This window comes from Xiphophorus couchianus, chromosome 1 (genome assembly GCF_001444195.1).
Source record: "Xiphophorus couchianus chromosome 1, X_couchianus-1.0, whole genome shotgun sequence".
NCBI lineage: Eukaryota > Metazoa > Chordata > Actinopteri > Cyprinodontiformes > Poeciliidae > Xiphophorus > Xiphophorus couchianus.
In genome coordinates, this window is record NC_040228.1 from 16,315,543 (window position 1) to 16,332,535 (window position 16,993).

Consider the following 16,993-nt stretch of genomic DNA (forward strand, 5'->3'; position numbering starts at 1 on the left):
CTGAGATGTGTTCGGATGTAGCAGGTTCCTGTCAATTTACACAATGATCAAAAGAACCACAAGGGGTCAGTGTCGCACAGAAAAGCACATATCACTTTCTAATTGGAGGTTTTAGTCTGAAACAGTTGGTGATGTGGAAGTTTATTAATTCACAATCATACTTTACAGTTTAAACATTGTGAGTCACATTCCCCAAATTATCAGGTGTTATTGTATGAAATGCCACTGACTGAGGTCATAATTTATAGGTGTACTAATTGCATCCTCAAGCAGTATTAACAGGATGACTTCTGGGGGGTTTTTAAGTCATCTTGAAGTTATAATTTAAGTTATAACTTCACAACTTCTGTTTAATCAAAAGCGGAGTATGGTGTTGTGTCAGTAATATTTAGAGGTGCAATGCTTGTAGAGAAAAAATAGATAAAAATAGAAACACGTTTACATATTTATCTAAATGTTTCCAGTAAGTAAAGCCTCCATTCACTCGTCACGACATTCGTACGTTAAGTTGAATTTGTGCGGTAACTTCAAGTTCATGGTAACCAGGTGATGTTGTGACTTGGTAATTCTGATCAAAATTACATACTTTTTAAATTGATGTTCGATACCCAAACCTGTTTTTGCACAACAATTCTTTGTGGGATGTTTGCTGGCCATTCCAGCACAGAAATACCGTATTCATTAAACCAGGTGTTAGTAGATTATGACTGTGTGGACAAGTGGCCAAACTGCCAAAATTGATCAATTCAACACATTTATTTTGAAACAAATAAAGAATCCCACACGAGTTGTAATAAAATACACTTTGTTTTATTAACATGAGTTATTGCATCTGATGAACTGTTTTTGTTTTATTGCTTGTTAAATCTACACACGAGCTGGATAAAAAGCTTTACATAAAGTTTTGCATACATTTCTGTCAAAAACAGGTTTGTCCAAATGAGATGGAAAGAATTGCTGTAATGTATGTCTGTCTTGCACTTTATAAGAAGAGGGACAGTCCGGATGTTTAGTGTACATATAAATATACGAATGTTGGCATGTTGTTCTGTCTCCGTCTTCGTTATCTAAGGGCTTCTGCACAGCCATCTGCAGTATCTTCACTCACTCACTTCACTCTGGAAGAAATATTAGATAAATATAGTGAAGAAATAGTAAAATGATCCAAAGTTCTCAAGTTCTACGATTTCAGACATTAAACCATTCATTGGCTTTCTTTCTCCCTCAGGAAAGAGATGTTCTATGATGTGATTGTTAACGTATAAAATAGACGCATGCTTCAAACTCACCTTAAGACCCAGGCATCTGCTGCTCATTGAAATTACTGATGGAGAAACAATAAAGACATGAGTTAAATGGGTTCACAAGGTGTTAAGGATCACTTTAGATAAGAATGTACTGCTAAAACGAATATGGACTTCTGAAGGCCAGATCCAGCATGCGCTTCCCACCGAGGATTATCTGGTTCTGTTTCTGCCCTCTTAGCCTCTTCTTCCTTCTTCTCGCTGCGCTCCACTCAGCCTGTTAACTCATGGTAATGTGATGAGTTGGGCTGTGTGCCAGATCATCTGGAGTCATTTTTAGAAGCTGCGGATCGCTGTTCTGACATCACTGACGCCTTCACACTCGAAGGCGCTCCCCGTCTAAACCTTTGTCCCTCTAAGGCTGCCTCCAGTGTACGGCTACTCCTAATGGATACACATCCTGACACTTTCTAACGTGACTGCAGTATTTCAGGGACAGATTATGTTTGGAATCACACACGATTTCTCTCAGCGATCAAATCACAAGAAGAAAGCTGTGAACTTCTAAACACAACCTAATATGCGGTGTGGTGTGAACATTTCCAGCCTCGTTCAGTCGGCCCCTTTTGTTGTTCTCCAATCACGGTGTATATCTCTTACGAAAATGATTTTCTAGTTCAAAGGCTATTTTTATTCCAACTTGATTTTTTTTTGCTTTTGAATTTGCAGCGTGTTAAATGTAGAGTGCATTATAAAAAGCATCACTACTTTGGATTCATTAGAAATTTACCTTTACCTAGTTGTTTTTCTGTTCTGTTTCTATCAGTGGTATATGCTTATTTTTATTTTCCTCTTTATTGTAATCCTTACCTTTTTTTCTTATTTCCCTTTTTATTTTCCAGTCTCTGAAAGAAGAACCTCTGTTTGGAGAGAGATGAACTTTAAGCCCGTTATATGATATGAACGAGTTTACATTTAGAGTTTTTTCAACAATACAAGTCCGGAAAATTTTGAATGTACTTTTTTTGTAACACATACGTTTGACCTCCAGTTTGCAGGAGACCATGGCTTCTCCCTGGGCGTTCTTGGCTCTGCAGGTGTACACGCCACCATCAAAGCTGCAGGGCTTGCGGATCTCCAGGGAGCAGATGCCCTGATTGGAAATCTGACGAAACTTGGGGTCGTTTCCAATGATCATTTGGTTTTTCATCCACTCGATCTTGGGCTTCAAAATAAATGGAAGACATTAAGATTGTCATTCATTTCTCTGTCACTGCATTCAGACTGGTTACCTTTAAGTTAACCAGTCTGAGGCCGATGAGCTGTGTCTCTTTTGAGTTATTTGAGGATCTGTGCTTTTTGGCAAAACATTTCCACTAATTCCTCTTCAATGTCCAAGCTTCTTTATTATTATAATGTTGGGAACCTGCAATGATGCTATGATGAACAATCTGCCTGACATCTCATCATAAAACACTCGGTCACACTATTTCTACCAATGTGAGGTATAAAGCAAAATTTTAAATTAAGCTGTAGAAGTTCATTCTTTTCATCTGGAAGAGTGTGACCCTGGAGTGAACTTCCTAATCTTCTGTGCATCAGAAAATAGCTTTTCTGTGTTTATTGTTTGTGCCTGTCTGTTTTAGCTTAGTGTTTACATGCCAAGTATTATTCTACAACTTCTGCAAAACAAAGAGTAGATAGTTTTCCAAATGCATGATAGTTTTCTTAAATTTTACAATTATACACTGACTTCTGTCAGTCTATCACCTAAAATTCTAATAAAATACACTGAAGTTTGTGGCTCGAAAGTGAGGAAATGCTCATGAAAAAGGTTCGAAGAGCATGAATAATTCTGCAATGCACAGTGCATGTTTTATTTTATTTTTCTCTTCTGCGTGGTTATCAGTTCAAGTAGACCAATGTACTGTACAACTGCTACTCTCATTGTAATTCTAAATTTGTTGCTATGTGGCTACAATAGAAAGATGGATCAAAGTGCTATTTGTGCCTACGTACAATCTCAAACAACTCCAAACATGTATGTCGACTTAATCTCATTTAAATAGCAGAGCTAATTGATTACCCAAAGACACCTGTCTCTCCCACCTCCATGAGAGCAGATGCACAGTAACTGTCATCAACACTGATAAGGGAAGTACGCTGCAGTCTGAACGGGAGGTAAAAATAGGACCTCCAGGGAAAAAGCAGGACATCTATGTAGACATAATATCTTATCACAGTCTTCTCTTTGTGTTCCTCTTAGGGCCACTAATGTAACCCCTTCCTCCATATGTGAAAACTCTATCAGAGACAGCAGAACATCTTATCAGTATACTGAAGATACTTCTCTGCTGTACCTTCTCAAACGGCGCTCAACAGGCTGCAGGATCCAAGGCAGAAAATAAAAGTAGTTACACAAAGCAAAGGTTAAATATAAAAAACTCCAATTACAGTGCAGTTTGATTTGCAAAGCTGACAACTAAAGAACTCCAAGGTCATATTTCCACAGGAGAGTGGACATGATCCGGTTACCTTCTGTTGCACTCTAAAAACACTAAAGTCCAAGTCGTCATAAATGGGAGAAACTCAGCAGACAGACGCCAAGCAAGGAGGCTGTGAAGCTGCTACTGATTTCTTACATCACTTGAACGCAACATATTATTTTTCCAATGCCTGATGTCACATTTTAAAAATGCAAACAGACTTAACAGATAGCATTAAGTAAGCAAACTAACAGCATGTAGAAGGATGTTTTCCAACATAAAGTAAAAGCTCTGTTTTCATCAGCTAATACAGGGGCGTCAAACTCCAGTCCTCAAGGGCCACTGTCCTGCAGTTTTTAGATGTGCCACAGGTACAAAACACTGGAATGAAATGGCTTAAATACCTCTTTCTTGTGTAGATCAGTTCTCCAGAGCCTTGCTAATTATTCTATTCAGGTGTGGTGCAGCAGAGGCACATCTAAAAGTTGCAGGGCAGTGGCCCTCCAGGACTGGAGTTTGACACCTGTGAGCTAAAGCAATAGAACTTGAATGTGAGCTGAGGGTTTTTGCAAAGAGCTCAAAATAAACCTCTACAGGAGTGTATTATAGCACATTTTGATGCAATTGCTGTTGTACAACAATGCTTAAATGAAACAGGGCAGTTTCTTTCCATAGAGTATTACTTGATTGATTATTCTTTGAAGAAGGAGCAAACATTTAGCCAGGATTTTACTAAATCTGTGAATGAAGGAGAGCTCTCATCCATGAACCTCTTACTCATGAGTACACATGACTGACCCTGGGGCATCCTCGAACAGAGCACAGCAGCTTGGTAGTGTATCCCACAGTGGCAGCTCGGTTGATGAGGGGCGTGGTAAACTTTGGTGCCTCATTGAAGTCATGTTCCTGGTACTCAGGAGGTTTGTAGACAATGCCTAAGTTACACACACAACCATCATTGCATCTTTGTATAGCATAGGCAAAGGACACTTTAATGCATTGTAGAAAATATGCGGGTTAAATATCAATTTCAAGCAACAATACATAAGAAACAGAGCACTAATTTAAATGCAAAACAACTTTATGGGTCACAAATAGATTCTGGCTAGTATTTAGTATTAAGTCATATTAGAGCATGTGCTGCAAGATTATTTTATTAACATTTAATAACAACAGAAAAAACCCAAACAGGGAAAACAATTCTAGACTGAGAGATCAATTTGACAAATAAGAGCCTCAGCCAGTCATTTCTTTCTCCTTAAGCACAACATAAGTTACAAAACAAAGTAGTGACTGTATCAAACCGAATGGCACAGTGCAGTAAGTTGATATCCTGTGTGCTTTCCAACAACAGAGAAGAGCATCAATGAACACTACCTACATCCATCATACAGTCTGGTATTGACAAACTAATAAAGTTTCTTGACAGGATTAGGTGTAAAACACATCCCTATATATGCACATGCAGCTCTGTCAGAGGTCTTTATGGCTTTTCAGGCTCTAAAAATTAATCTGTTTTACTTGAACACCGCCCAAGAGAAGCACCCACTTAGATTTTAAAACAGCGCCAAGGTCATTTTCACTCCTCAAGTACTCACTTTAGACTCTGGATGACTAACCGCTGTTCATTAATAAAGCTGCAAGTGCTGCATGCCTGTCTGTAAAGCTATACCCACATAAAAACCCTTCCATAGAGTCATGAAAATACTACATGCATCTATAAAGTTACCTGTTTTCTGGATTGTTGCTGCAGTCTTGGTAACAGCACCGTTCTCACTCCTCCCCACTTGGTTCTCGGAAAACACCCTGAACAGGTATGAGTTACCCATGATGAGGTCTGAGACGGTGGCTGTTAGTCTATGGTAGTGCTCCAGTACCGTGAACCATTCCTGTCCGTGGACACATAGCAGGTTGTTTGCTTCAGAGTGGTGTGCATGTAAAATAAGACTCAACTTTGCAACTATTAATTTTTCTCTTTCAACATGCTTCTACTGAAGTCATACCCCGGTCTTCTTGTCGGCCTTTTGGACCGTGTATCCAGTGATGTCTGAGTTGCCGTTGTCCTTTGGAGGAGTCCATTCCAGGGCAGCATTGAAGCCCCATGCGTCTACTAGCTTAACACTAGCAGGTGGACCGGGGAGGTCTGAGGACAGAAATGAGGGTCAGTAAAACATTGACGGGGCACACCGCAGTCAAGTATTATAGAGTTTATAAGCCGGTTTAAGAAGCAAAGAGTCAAAGGTCAAGTGTATCTTTAACATGTGGTTTTTTATTTAACAGCAGCAGCCGGAAGTAGACTGTACGTGCAAGTCAATGAGGCAGATTAACGTGGTCATCTACAGTTAGTCAGAAAATTGCATCGACGCATTTCCTGTCTTTACTGTGAATGGTCGCTGGGATTGTCAAAGTAAAACAGAGCATAAGACTGACCTACAATCTGAAGGGTGATGGTTGTTTTGTCTTCAAAGCTTTCCACTTTCAGTGTCATCTCGTAAACGCCAGAGTCCTCCCTCTGAGCACTGCGGATGAACATGATGCTGTCCCTGTCGCTGTTCCTGATGTTGACCCTCTTGGTGTCCAAAGGTTGTCCATCCTTCAGCCATGACACTGCAGGTTTGGGCTTCCCCTGACAAAATACGGCTTTAGTTTTTCTCTCTCTCTTTTATGCCCTAGTATGATCTGTTAGCTTTAGTATGAATTGCTAGCTTACAACAAACGGGAGGACCAGGTTGATCTGCTGTCCAACTTTCCCTACATAGCAGGATCTGAGCAAACGAGGCAAGCGGATCTTGGGTCTGTCTGAAAAATTGAGACAACTATGGGTTTTTTTCTGGTTATCCGTTTATTTATACTGCTTCAAACTACTCAAATATTATGCATTGTCTTGAATTACTGGTATTCTTTGTGAAAGCTGGAATGTGTTTAGTGTTTCCTCTTCGGGTCTGTGGGGACCACGTCGCCTCAAAACGGCAAGTCAACGAGACATAAATAGACCAGACATAGTGAGACAAAGCTCGCACAGGAGAATGACTGAGTGTGCTACTGTCAGGTTTTGATATTAAAATTAATATTTACAAAAATAAAAACAAATTACTTTCAAACATGACAGTGAAAAAACATAATATTGCTCAAGTTTATTTATTTATTTTTATGTTTTGGGGGAGTCTATTGCTGTGAGAAATTTTCCCAGTTTTATTTGATATGTTGTGAAATATACAAATCCAAATAAAACACCTCATACAAAGTCTGTCCCAATTTACCATATATACAAATCCTATAAAATCTGGATTTTTTTTTTTTTTTCATAATTCACAATACCGTTTTTTAATGGTAAATTTAAATAGAAAAAAGGGTGAAATTGTAAGCTTTTTTCCTGTGTTTTAGGATAAAAGAATTGAAATTCCACACTCAGAATGAAGTTACAGTAACGTTTCCGAGTGATATAGTTTCTGAATGGCTAATCAAAACTACTGTATCTGGGCAAGGAGATGCAAAAGAGGAAGACCTTTCATCCAGCAGAGCCCAAAATAGCTTTGGTGAGAAGAAAACCTTGGCTGAACCCTCACACACTTCTCCTCTACACTATGTGCAAAGACAAGAAGACGTCATAATGTTTAACTCCTCAGCGAGATCAAATGTCGCAGCTAAATAGAAGTAAAACATGTGCAGTTGCACTTTTATTTGGATACTGTGACAGGGATGAAATGACATCATGGGTGGGAATTTGTGCAACATCTACGCAGCTACCAGGCTGGCTAATTTGTTCAGGTTTGGGTGCCAAGGATCAGGAAGAGCATCCCTCACATGATTCTGCACAAGTAGCAAATACCTATAAACCCTGATGGGTTTAGATGACACATAAAACCCTGTGCTGTTTCTACAGGTCAACACAAAATGTCCTTTGAGAACACACTGCCCCATGTTCTCTGTCGGCAACCCCGCACGTCTCATCACTCTTTATCCTTACATTTGTCACCATATCAAGCTGGGATTTGGCGACGGAAGCCATCATTTCTCAGGAAGCTCAGGTCTGCCCCCAGATGCAGCTCAAGCACTGAGCCCTGCTAATTACCAAACCTGAAAGCAATGCCCAGAAGCATTGCAACATCTACCGGCCGCCGGGTTGGACTACAAACAATGTGTAATCTGTCTTTGTCTGGGGATAAAGTGTCTATGTTGGAGGCGGCTTTCTGCAAATGTAGGACAATCTGTTTTCATCAGCCTGTGCATGTCAATGCGTGTCTAACAAAGAGCTGAAATTAACACTGACAAGCCACCCAGAATCCATCAATTAGGCTCATGTTTCGCTTCCCTCCACTGGCCAACGCTTTTGTTTTGATGACCGTATGTGTCCCTCAGAGGTTTCTCTGGGTTCCCGGTGGTTTGAACCACGACCAGGAAATACGCCCCGGGACGGAAAGCTCCGTCTCTGAAAGTGGATAAGTTAGGCAGGTCAACACATTTTGACACCCTCTCGAAATGCCACAGTGGAGTCTCCGTTCTCAAATGACACTTGTCAATCTTAACAATCAGTTGTGCGCTTTCAAACATGACAGTGGAAAATTGTAATATTCTTTAGGTTTTACATTCCTTGCATGTTTTGGGAGAGTCTATTGCTGTGAGTCTATTTTCAGGAATAGACTCACAATAGATATATCAATTGTTAGTCATATACAATGTATAGAGAGAGAGAGAGGAAGAAAATATTTTAATATTGTATAACAGTAAAAAAAAAACTTTTCTAAAGGACATTTTTTACCTACAGTGAACAGCTTGGAGAGTTCTGAAATACATGAAATACAATATAAGTCCTGATCCTTATCACCGTACCACACTGCGAAATGGAAAGACCTGAGGAAAGATTAGCACTTCTGCTAGTTCAGAGTCGCATCTCTTACAAAGTAAGCACTTTTTAAAAATACGCACGTTTCCTTTCAGTTCTGATGTAGATTTTAGGAAATGTTTGAAACGGCCTCACACACACACACACACACACACACACACACACACACACACACACACACACACACACACACACACACACACACAGGTTGATTAATTGGAGATTTTAGTCAGAGATTTAGTCAAATCCTATTTCAATAAAATGTTTCACTTGTGCAAAATATTACCTTCTCATTTGATCTTAATATCCTGAAAAACAATATAGATTTTTTTTTTTTTTTGCAGATGACCACCCTTTGCTAGAAAGACAAACAACTCATCTGTTACATAGGCTGCATCTATTTACTTTGCATGAATGATGTCATTAAGTCAAACTGAGCTATAAGGACAGCTAGAGCAGCAGTCCCATAAATAAATTGGCTGTGAATCTGCACTGACGAGGCCGTGTCGGTGAATGGCACGGCAGCCAAAAGGCTCATTACCCAAATGTTTTCCTTTGCCTGACTGAGACTGACTATAAATCATCCTTGAGACTGATAGTGCCGTCGTAAAGCTAGAGTCTCCCCCCACGGCAGCCACCCAGCTCGGCAGATGGAGTTTCACTTGTCACTTTCAACAGGGATGATGTTTACATCCACATCGATTTGTGTTCATTTTGAATACATCTGGATTTTTTATTTATTTTCTTTTTACACATCAAGGCATAAGACACTTTAAAAAAAAAAAAAAAAAGCCAAATGAATTGTTTTTTTTACCAGCTTTTTTTCCCCCACCATGTTCATTCTTTCGGATATGATGATCATAGCTTGCTGCTACTGATTAAATTAATTTTAAAAAGTGTCGTTATCAATAAAAAATGCAGTTGCTTTCGGAGACATTCAAGTGACAGTTTGATCTACAACCAATGAAAGCTCTTGTCAGCACCCGCAGGATTTACGTCTTTACATCTGTGCAACCCATCAGACGCCTGCACTTCATACCACCTCCGCCTCTCTGTTTGCAACAGGTGTATTTTAAGAATAGGTCATAAGCTACAACTATCAGAGGAAATTCAACAGAAAAGTTATAAATGAGTTCAACACTAAGAAAATTCTTAAGAAAGTGGCTGTGTGCAAAAATATTTTGTAATGACACAATTGTGTCCAGAAAAAAGAAAACCTTTTTTTTTTTTTTTTTTTAAATAAACTGCAAAATTGACCTAGCGTTTCTTCTCTAATAGAATAAACATATGTGAAGCTGCAAAGACTCAAATGAAAAAAAAAAATAAAGTTCTTTCACCGTAAATTGTGTAACCCTAACAGCAACTTACCGCCAATCTCCCGGATAGGCACCGGCTCTGGAAGCAGCCCAGGTTCACTGCGGCCACCTGGGTTTACAGCCACAACGCGGACATGCAGCAGGTCTCCGGTTGCCAGGTTTCTGACACAGTAGCAGTCAGCCATGGTCAGCTCCCCATTAGCTACAATCCAGTCTGTTGCTACAGAGGAACATATTTTGTGTCAGACTGGGTTGATTTTCACGTTTAGTCCTATGTGATGATTGAATCAAAAAATCAGTTTGGAACATGTCCTCAAAAATCGGGTTCTCCTTCTGAAAATGTATTGGACACTTTTATTAGTTTATCACCTGTTGACACAATTCTGCAAACAACCTGTCCAAGAGAAGGTACAGTAAGAACCAGCACGATGAAACCTTAGACGGCATGCTGTCATCTGAGCCAACGGGCAACTTCTAAAAGCAGTGTCAAAGGATACAGCGACAGCCGGTCAACTTATGTCGGCCGTATTCGGTATGGGCCCGACAAATCTATCTGCCTCCTGACACTCTGAGGACAGGTGCAGCCTCACACATAAACACACACGCTCTTTATACACTTACTTCCATCCTTGCGGTACTCGACAGTGTATCCACTCAAGCCGGAGCTACCAACATTCTCTGGTGTTTTCCACTTGATGGTGAGGCTGGTGTCATTCACGTCATCTACAGCCACATCCAGGGGAGCGCTGCTGGGGACTGTACGGCATGAGTGGATTAGAAAGACAAAAACGCAAGCATTAGGGAGTAATTTTCCAGTTTTCACGACATGTTTTGCTGTCATTCCCATTTGTTTCCACCTTGTTATAAAGTCACAGTTGATGGTGGTGGGATATTTAATAGCCAATAAATCAGACGACTGAACTTGTTGCCCAGGAACCTATCAGGTTTCACAACCACTTAATGACAGCAGTCATTAAGTGGTTGTGTGAAGGGGTTTGGGTTGATTAGTCGGATTCATTATGTTGGTGCTACTCTGGATTTCAGTGAGCTCCCAAGAGCAACCCTGTCTTTCACAAATGTTTGCAAAAGTACTCTACTTGCCTTTACATACCTATGATCACAGAAATGATTGAAGCAGCTGAAATAAATAAACAGGAATGGGACACAGTACTTTTGGCAATAAAGTGTCAAGACTGAATTGAGTTGAATTTAATTGAATTGAATGTACCAAAGAGCTTTAGAGGTAAAATATAATGATATATTTGTAAGATCATACCACATTTGACAAAGAATAACCTAAAAAAAAGGAGCAAAGTTTCTAACAATAAAATTTAATATTGCCTCTTTTGTTGAATTCTCTGTTATATACTGTATAGACATCAATCCTTCGAGTTTTTTTTTTTTTTTTTCATACTTGACCGTTTTTCATTGCATCAGTCCACTAAAAATATTCAACAGCTGGACTAAAAATGAGAAGTACACACACACACACAAAAAAAAGTAATAAAACTCGTTGCACAGCAAGTTGTCAGGTATTGTCAGGTTACCTGCAGGAGGAGGGGGTGTGGGGGCTTTAGGGGGTTCCTCAACTGCAACAGCTTCTGCTGGAGCAGCTGGAATTAAACAAGCCAAAGGTTTACCAACAACCACTACTCCACATAGTGAGATCTTAGCCTGCTTTCTAAATCTTCTAGATGTCAAACTTGTATACTTAATGCAGCACAAATAACATAACCATTTGCGTCATTATTTCTTGCACAAAGCATATTTTGCGTATGAAGGTGATTATATTTTATGTTTACCATCTGTTGCAGCGTCTGCAGCAGGAAGCATAGCACTGTCTTCAACAATGGGAGCAGCAGCTAGCATTCAAATCCCATTCAGGAAAGCCAGTTAGTGACATTTATTCCATGTTTTAATCTTTAAAAAATTTCTTGGTCATTTGTCCAAGACTGGAGCTATTGAAGCAAAGCAGCAGCGAGAGCATTAGAGAAATGGCTGAATCCATAAAAGCACAGTAAATTTCTAAAAGAATAGACATTTTGTAAAAAATATTTCTCTAAAAGATGAGTAGGGGGGATTTTGGATACGTGCACAACAATGAAATACTATAAAATGTTACAAATATGACACACAGTGTGTCTTGTTGTCCTTTCAGTAATCATTCATTCTGCATTATAGTTTATGCTTACAATCAGTCTGATGCTTAATGATGCTTAACTCAACCAAATTCTGCATAATTCATTCTACTAAACCCACAAATGATAAGAATAACCGCTGAGGTTTGGTGATGAGAATTGTGGCAGAACAAGAAACAGATGAATAAATTTTACTGTGTGAAACCCCCCAAAATGTTGACCGAAACCACATGTATTTTGTGTTGCAATGTTCAAATCTATGTTCAGATTAATGATCAGATCCTTTGACATCTTAGAAGCTGCACAATATAGTTGAACAAAAATGCATTATTACTTTCAAATATTTTAAGCTACATAAATACTGTAAGGCTTTCCCTTCCCTCCAGTTGCAGGATTTTTTTTTCGTTTTTCTGTTTTACCTGGAGCAGCTCCCTCAGCTGCAGGGCTGTCATCAGCTGAGGTAGCGGGGGCTGCTTCCCCCTCGGCTGCAGCAAGCGCTGGCTCGGCTGGAGCCTCAGCAGGTGGGGTGGGTTCAGGTTCCGGAGCAGGCTCAGGTGCTTTCTCTGCAGCCTTTTTGGCTGGAGGCTTTTTCATAGGTGCGGGTTTACTCGGCATTGGTGATACACTGATAGAGTCTGTATGAGGGTGGAACGGAGTCCTCGGTGAAATGTATATATACTTAGAGTACGTGGGGTGGGGGTCGGGGGGGGGGGGGTGGAGCAGTGGTGGGATAACTCCACCCATCTCCTCACCCACCTCCTCTTCACAGCCTCATCTTTATCTCTGCAGGTCTCCTTCCAGACAAGAGACTGTAAAGGTTACGGCATAAAACCAAGAAAATAAATTTAAACTCAAGTTCAAATACAGTTCCTTATGCATCTACATATATACTCCTTTTTGAGTCTAGGTTTTTATTTAAGTTTGAAAGTTCTGATTATGTAAAATCAACTATTGTGAGATTTATATCACGTTATTCCTGCATGAAAAACATACCTGTGTTTTGAGTCTTTCATTCATGTTTGAGAAATCCTTGAACCTCCTGTGGCAGCCATTGGGGTGCCTAAACACTTGCTCTCACAAAGCGCCACCTATTTCTATGCAGTTCCTTATTGGAGCTCACAGAATAAGGAACTGCAAAGAAAGTTCCTTATTCTTATTGCCACAGAATGCTTTCTGTGGTATTCCCTATGCCACAGAAAGCATAGGGAAAACCCTTTCCCTATGCTTTCTCCACTCAGTTCCTTCAAACTAGTGGCAGCAGCAATTAGCAAATACATGGTGGGTGTGCGCGTCTGGAAGGCCCATAATTTTTTTCCCCTGATTTAGTTTTTCTCATATACTTGCACTGCTTTATAGTTGCTTTATTATGTTCGGTTACATTATTTTGAGGCTGTTAACATAACTGTGTGTTTGGTTTATTATTTTTCTGCATGAAAGTACAAATGTTCAAAGTTTTTGAATCCTACACATGCAGTGAATCAAGTGAAAACCTGGCCTAGCATCTTATTCTAAAAAACAAACAAAAAACAACAATAGGAAAAAGTAAAAAATAAATAATAATAATAATAATAAAATAACCAGTCAAAAATGTGTGATGCCCCCTAGTGGGTAATAAAGTCCAGCCATCCAACCAACAGTCAAGGGTGTGAAAAATGACATGACTTTATTATGTCCAGTGCTTAAAGATAGACATATGGAATCTGATGCGACTATAGAGACATGACATTTCATGAAGTCCACTTTTAATCCAAGTGCTCTTCCTGCAGGAGGAAGACAAAACAAAACAAAAAAAAAAAAACAGGATGCTCATTTTCTGCATCAACGGGCAAAGCTCTTCTTTTGATCTCTCTTCGCTTCAATGATTGTTGTCGCAGATGCAGTGGCTATGTACAGTGTTCACAACAGTGTTGTCATTCATATACAAAAGAGAAAGAAAACTTTACAAATATTCTAAGAAAAGCAAAACAACAAGATTTTTCTGACATTTCTGTTGTTAAAAAAAAGGCAAAAAAAGAGGAAGATTTCCAGTTATCAAAACTCTTTGCTATGATACGGTTAAATTGTGGTAGGTCCAATGGATGATAGGAATATTCTCACATCTCACCACTTGCCACAAGTCTCTCAGTCTCTGGGGTCAAACTGTGTCAAATTGCACACAAATAGCCCAGTCGTGATACACATTCTCATACGCTGATACCTATCATGTCCACTAACAGCTCATCCACTAGGTCAATAAGCCACTAAGCACCCAAACATCAGGTCACCATTTTACAGTGACATCAAAGTGGTTCAGAGGTTCAGAGTTTCCTCCAAAACGAGGCCTTCGGGTGGTAGCAAGTAGCTTGAGAGCAGCTTTAGGTCAAACTGTATTTCAGGCACAGACAGACTTAGGCATTACGTCTTTACTTTTACACCTTCAAAGGGAAGTAGAGGAACGTTGACCGAATATGGCAGTCTGAGGTACATCAGCGTCGAGGTGGGGTGCACATAGTTCTCCATTACCAGCACTTTCCTTCTCCTCCTCCACCATCCTTTATCTCATGACAGTCAAGATATGAGCAATAAATACTGTTACATACTAATTTCTAACATAATTTGTGCAAAAAAAAAAAAAAAATTTACAAAAAGCTTCAAACTTAATTCTCATAACTTAGTGCGTGTGTGGAGACTTCCTTTTGAGTTCAGATGAAATCTCATGATATAAAAAACAAATGAAAAGAGGAAGGAAACTATTTATGCATTTTTTTGTTTAAACAGCTGCTCTCCACTTCCCCTTGTAAGATCATATGTGAACAATAACCCAGAAGTCACAAACACAAAATACCTTTCTGTCACTAGCTCTCATTTTTAAATGTGTGTTGTCTGTTCAGAAAGTAGGTGAGGCGATGGATGAAGGTGACTAGAGTACAAAATCCTACAAAATCGGCATCTTTAGCTATTTTTTTCTCTTTTTTTCCAACACAGTTTTGTGTTTTTAAAGTGATCTAAATAGAGAACATACTGCAACGCAAGCATAGTCAGAGAAGGTAAACTTGATCAACAAGCCGTTATTGTATCCGTGTTTCACTTCTGCGGATATGAAATTGCCAACTTTAAGCCACTGATTATTTGAAGAGTCATGTCATTAGTCATCCATGCACGTTCCTCTTACATCTCCACAGCTTGGCAAACTGATCAACAGTAAGCGAGAAAATTTAAAAAAATAAAATAAAATAAAATTGAAATAAAAAACAAGAGAAACATTCAAGGCTATGTTCATAAATGCGTTTTCACGTGTGTTGTAATCTGGTGAGCACCTTTGCAAGGACAAAGTACACCATCGAGGCAGAACCTGGCAGAGGCTGCCATCTGCAGGATTTATCCATGAACTGCACTTTTTGGCTATACCAGCAACCCCTCTTTCACCACATTCACTGACAAAGCTCTCTCTCAAGTCCCATTTTCACAAGTAGAAAATAAAGTGCATTTTGGCCTTATGTCCAGTGATGGTCCAACTCACGGGGGGAGCCGCTAACACAGTCGGCTGAAATGAAGTGCCTGCCTTCAACAAAAACCTGTGAGCACCAGTGGCTGTAAAAAAAATACGGTCGTTTCAACAGAATTAAAAGGGAACAAATGAGTCTTGATGGTTAGGATTACAGGTAATATTTTGCATCATAACATTTCCTTTCACCATGCACTTGCAGATAAAACAAAAACCCAGTCTGGGACACAGAGGCAAGAGGAAGAACCATGTTTGATCATCACATTTTCCTTCTGACATCGGTTTGTATTCCAGGTCCCTCGGAAGCAGGGCAGAGAAAACCCTTAGTTCATAACTCCCCCTCTTTACAGTTAGCTTTGAAGCTGCTCACTGAGCACACTATAATATTCACTCCAGAGTCCTTTAAACTCTCCTTTGATCCCCGCTCCCATCGGCTCAGAGTGTAGTCTGCAGACTGGGATCCAGGCAGCCTTCTCTCTCTGGAGACTCGATATAGTTGGCAGACTCCTGAAGCTTCAGCAACATGGCCATCTGGGAGGCAAGAGCAGGTTGAGAAAATCAAAGCGTCAGTCAACAAGGTTGTTTTCAAAAATTTACTTTTGAATGTGTAAAATTCATCTTGAAATATTTCTTAAGCATTTGACTAGGAGATATGACTTGTTAGTTCCTCGTCTGTATCTATAAGGAATCTTGCATGGAGCCTTTGACTAACCAGTTTGGTTAAGGGCTTTGTGAAAAGATAATTGTTAAGCACCTTCAATTAATGCGCAAGCTGTGAGAAAGTGTGCGACTGTCCTCACTATTTCTTCAAGCCACATTGAACTTTCTACAAAATAACATCAACATGTAAACACTGTCTATTCTTTAAAGCAACCACCGTAGATGCAAATAATTTACTCTAATTATTTTTAAAGAACTTTTTTTTTTTTGCTTAAAGTTATTTGACAGAAAGGTCAAAGGTTTGATGAAGGAACAAGATCGTCCCAGTTTATACTTTAAAGGTTATGTTGCTAAAAGGATTGGGTCATTTGCTTCCGTCATCAACTTCAGTAACATCCCACTCTAATCTAATGGACTTAATTTGTTATTTGTTCTCCTGTGCAGCTATAACAGTTTCAATTCTTAGTGCAGTACATGATTATTGCTGATTTATTGATGTAAAATAGTAGGAGTTCTACATTTTTATGCATTCAATAAACCAGGAAAAAAAAACAATCCTAGTTTTTCAGTATTTGACCTGCAGATCACCAACCAGATTACAAATTATTCATTTTCACCGGCAGATTTATTTGTTACAGTAAGGTTATAATTTTATATTCATTTTACTGGCATGTTTCTACTGACGGGAAGTAATAGTAAGCTTTGGTTGTGACAATAAGACATTTATTTTTGCTCATTTTTATGTCATTTTTGACATGCCATTTTTCATAAAATATAAATAAAACCAGTTTTTTTCTATATTTTATTTTGCTTTTACATTGT

The 16,993-nt window shown here is 39.3% G+C and overlaps 2 protein-coding genes across 14 annotated transcripts in view; both read right to left on the minus strand.

Moving 5' to 3' along the window:
- Positions 1 to 788: 788 nt before the first annotated feature.
- mybpha (myosin binding protein Ha) lies at positions 789 to 12,679 on the minus strand. Of its 3 annotated transcripts, none has more exons than XM_028028458.1 (14): positions 12,447 to 12,679; positions 11,692 to 11,751; positions 11,437 to 11,502; positions 10,511 to 10,645; positions 9,942 to 10,109; positions 6,441 to 6,529; positions 6,161 to 6,356; positions 5,734 to 5,873; positions 5,460 to 5,619; positions 4,529 to 4,665; positions 2,283 to 2,469; positions 2,118 to 2,164; positions 1,290 to 1,326; positions 789 to 1,118 (listed from the first exon to the last, which is right to left on the minus strand). In XM_028028458.1, the coding sequence occupies exons 1-12, from the start codon at positions 12,640 to 12,642 to the stop codon at positions 2,136 to 2,138; spliced, it is 1,563 nt and encodes a 520-aa protein (XP_027884259.1). In that variant the 5' UTR covers positions 12,643 to 12,679; the 3' UTR covers positions 789 to 1,118; positions 1,290 to 1,326; positions 2,118 to 2,135. The 3 variants fall into 3 exon arrangements, with proteins under 3 accessions (XP_027884259.1, XP_027884338.1, XP_027884419.1); XM_028028537.1 differs by having other exon boundaries at positions 1,290 to 1,324; positions 2,115 to 2,164; XM_028028618.1 differs by lacking the exon at positions 11,692 to 11,751.
- Positions 12,680 to 13,664: 985 nt separating this feature from the next.
- The window catches only part of nav1a (neuron navigator 1a), an 85,043-nt gene continuing 81,714 nt past the window's right edge, over positions 13,665 to 16,993 (minus strand). For all 11 annotated transcript variants that reach the window (XM_028025340.1, XM_028025424.1, XM_028025660.1 and 8 more), the window contains one exon: positions 13,665 to 16,042. In XM_028025340.1, the coding sequence (XP_027881141.1) occupies positions 15,947 to 16,042 (96 nt within the window). In that variant the 3' untranslated portion in view covers positions 13,665 to 15,946. The remainder of the gene's footprint in view (positions 16,043 to 16,993) is intronic.